Consider the following 1,897-nt stretch of genomic DNA (forward strand, 5'->3'; position numbering starts at 1 on the left):
ACTATGATAATGTTTGTCTGTAACATTAAAGCAGCTTTTATATCATTGTGTATCAAAGGGCGTTTGTCTTGAGGTCTCATACCTTACTGTATCCACTTCTGGAGGTTCTGCTGCTTCTGCTGACCTGCTGCCTGCTGTGAGAAGAAACCACTCCTGCAAATCCAGCCGATGACAGTTTACTCTGGCCGGGTCTGTAAATCTCAGCTGTGGGCCTACTGGCTTTGCTGCGTGCTCTGCCCTGATGGGATCCAACTTCTAGAGGGTCTTCAGCAATGAAGTCATCATCCATCTCTGGCTTGATATCAATTACGGCCTCTGAGGAGAGGGGTTCTACTAGGGGTTTGACAGTGGAGGTGAGTCGTGAAGAGCTCTTCTCCAATGGACCCCTCCTGCTGATAAATACAACTATTAGAATTAATTACAATGAAATATAACACAGCTCCTAGTGTCAGCACAGAAACACTTCCACATCCTGAGGTACCTGCTGCTTTCATGTGCAGAACTTGACACACATGCTTCAATCCTGTCAGAATGACCACTGGAGATGGTCAACAGCTTCAGCTCTCCTGTGCTGCTGTCTTGACTTCCTAATGACCTTCTTCTCCCAGTTGCCACAATGATCTCAGATGGGATCTGATCGTTGACTGAGGTAGGCTCTAAGACAGAGAAGAAAAAAAACAAAAACCATGCTGGTTGTCATTTCATCCACTTAGACAACCCACAGTCAATCAAAAGAGTTAACATTTTCTTAGTCAAACCTTGGCAGAATTACAGAAAGAAAGAAGGGACACGGAAAATAAAAAAAGCACATTCTCTTAATACACTTGTGCACAAATTCTATCACTTAACAACAACTTACCAACTGCTACAGAGCGTAACTTCTCCAGGACTCCATGTAACCTAGAAAACATTTAAATGTTATATAAAAAACGTATAAAATACTAACAAAGAACAACTGATGCTTGCTTTAGTAGGATCAATACAACGAAATGTGAAACAAACGTAAACGTACCAGGCTGTGAACTTAATTGTATTGTTTCCAAGAAAGAGAGAGAGATCTTCAGCCATCTGCTGAGAGGTTTTCTTGTTTGCCACCATCACCATTATGTAATCGGGAAGTTCTTCATCTATAATTAATAGAAAGATAAGTCTATAAAAATGAATCTCTCAATGTCAACACAACATAAACAAACGTACTTCTCTTACCAATGTAAGCACCGAGTTCCTGGAGCTTTCCCTTGATAGCAGTCTAAGAAACAAGATCAGATTTGCCGTTACTGTATAGTTACCCCATGACTTAGTCAAACAACTAATTTCGGAGTCTTCTTTGTCCTTGAAAATAAAGCCTTGTTTTACGGACTCATGTGTTAAGCTATCAAGCTAATGTTAAAATACACGACTCAGGTTTGCAAATACAGTTTGCAGTAACAACTCGGTCTGATTAAAATATATAACTCAGTCACGTGTGGTACCTACTCTTATTTTCTTGCTGATTTCTGTCCCAATTTCCATGTTTGACGATTATTTGTAGCAAGCAATGCATAAACGGAAAACGTTTCTTGAGCTATGCCGCTAGCAACCGCTGTGAACTGTGACGTCAGATGACTCGGTATGGTAAGCGAATGGGATCAAAAATTAGATGCGAGTTTTCATACCCAGTATATAATGACACATTACTTAAACCCCATAGTGTTACGGTTGAATACACTAAATAAAAAACAAAAACAAAATACAAATTCGATTCACCATAAATAGCTTCAGATAAAATGAAAGTAAAGGCAAATATATACAGCACCTCAAATTAAAAAATTCAGTGCGGTTGCATTTTCATTTGACCACTGTGCGTCGCTGTAACATTCCCTGCTGTGACGTCACATCAGTCAATGTTCATAGTCAG

At 39.8% G+C, this 1,897-nt stretch overlaps 1 protein-coding gene across 3 annotated transcripts in view; it reads right to left on the bottom strand.

Annotated features, from left to right (window-relative positions):
• Window positions 1-1,641, bottom strand: part of zc3h14 (zinc finger CCCH-type containing 14) — a 4,976-nt gene extending 3,335 nt beyond the window's left edge. The window contains exons 1-6 of one of the 3 annotated variants that reach the window (XM_025053731.1): window positions 1,477-1,641; window positions 1,207-1,249; window positions 1,013-1,127; window positions 860-900; window positions 482-656; window positions 83-392 (exon numbers count right to left, since the gene is read on the bottom strand). In XM_025053731.1, coding sequence (XP_024909499.1) covers window positions 83-392; window positions 482-656; window positions 860-900; window positions 1,013-1,127; window positions 1,207-1,249; window positions 1,477-1,512 — 720 coding nt within the window. In that variant the 5' untranslated portion in view covers window positions 1,513-1,641. The remainder of the gene's footprint in view (window positions 1-82; window positions 393-481; window positions 657-859; window positions 901-1,012; window positions 1,128-1,206; window positions 1,250-1,476) is intronic. The other 2 variants (XM_025053730.1, XM_025053729.1) reach the window with 2 other exon arrangements.
• Between the last annotated feature and the right edge of the window lie 256 nt (window positions 1,642-1,897).

Source organism: Cynoglossus semilaevis, unplaced genomic scaffold, assembly GCF_000523025.1.
Source record: "Cynoglossus semilaevis isolate Cse_v1.0 unplaced genomic scaffold, Cse_v1.0 scaffold302, whole genome shotgun sequence".
NCBI lineage: Eukaryota > Metazoa > Chordata > Actinopteri > Pleuronectiformes > Cynoglossidae > Cynoglossus > Cynoglossus semilaevis.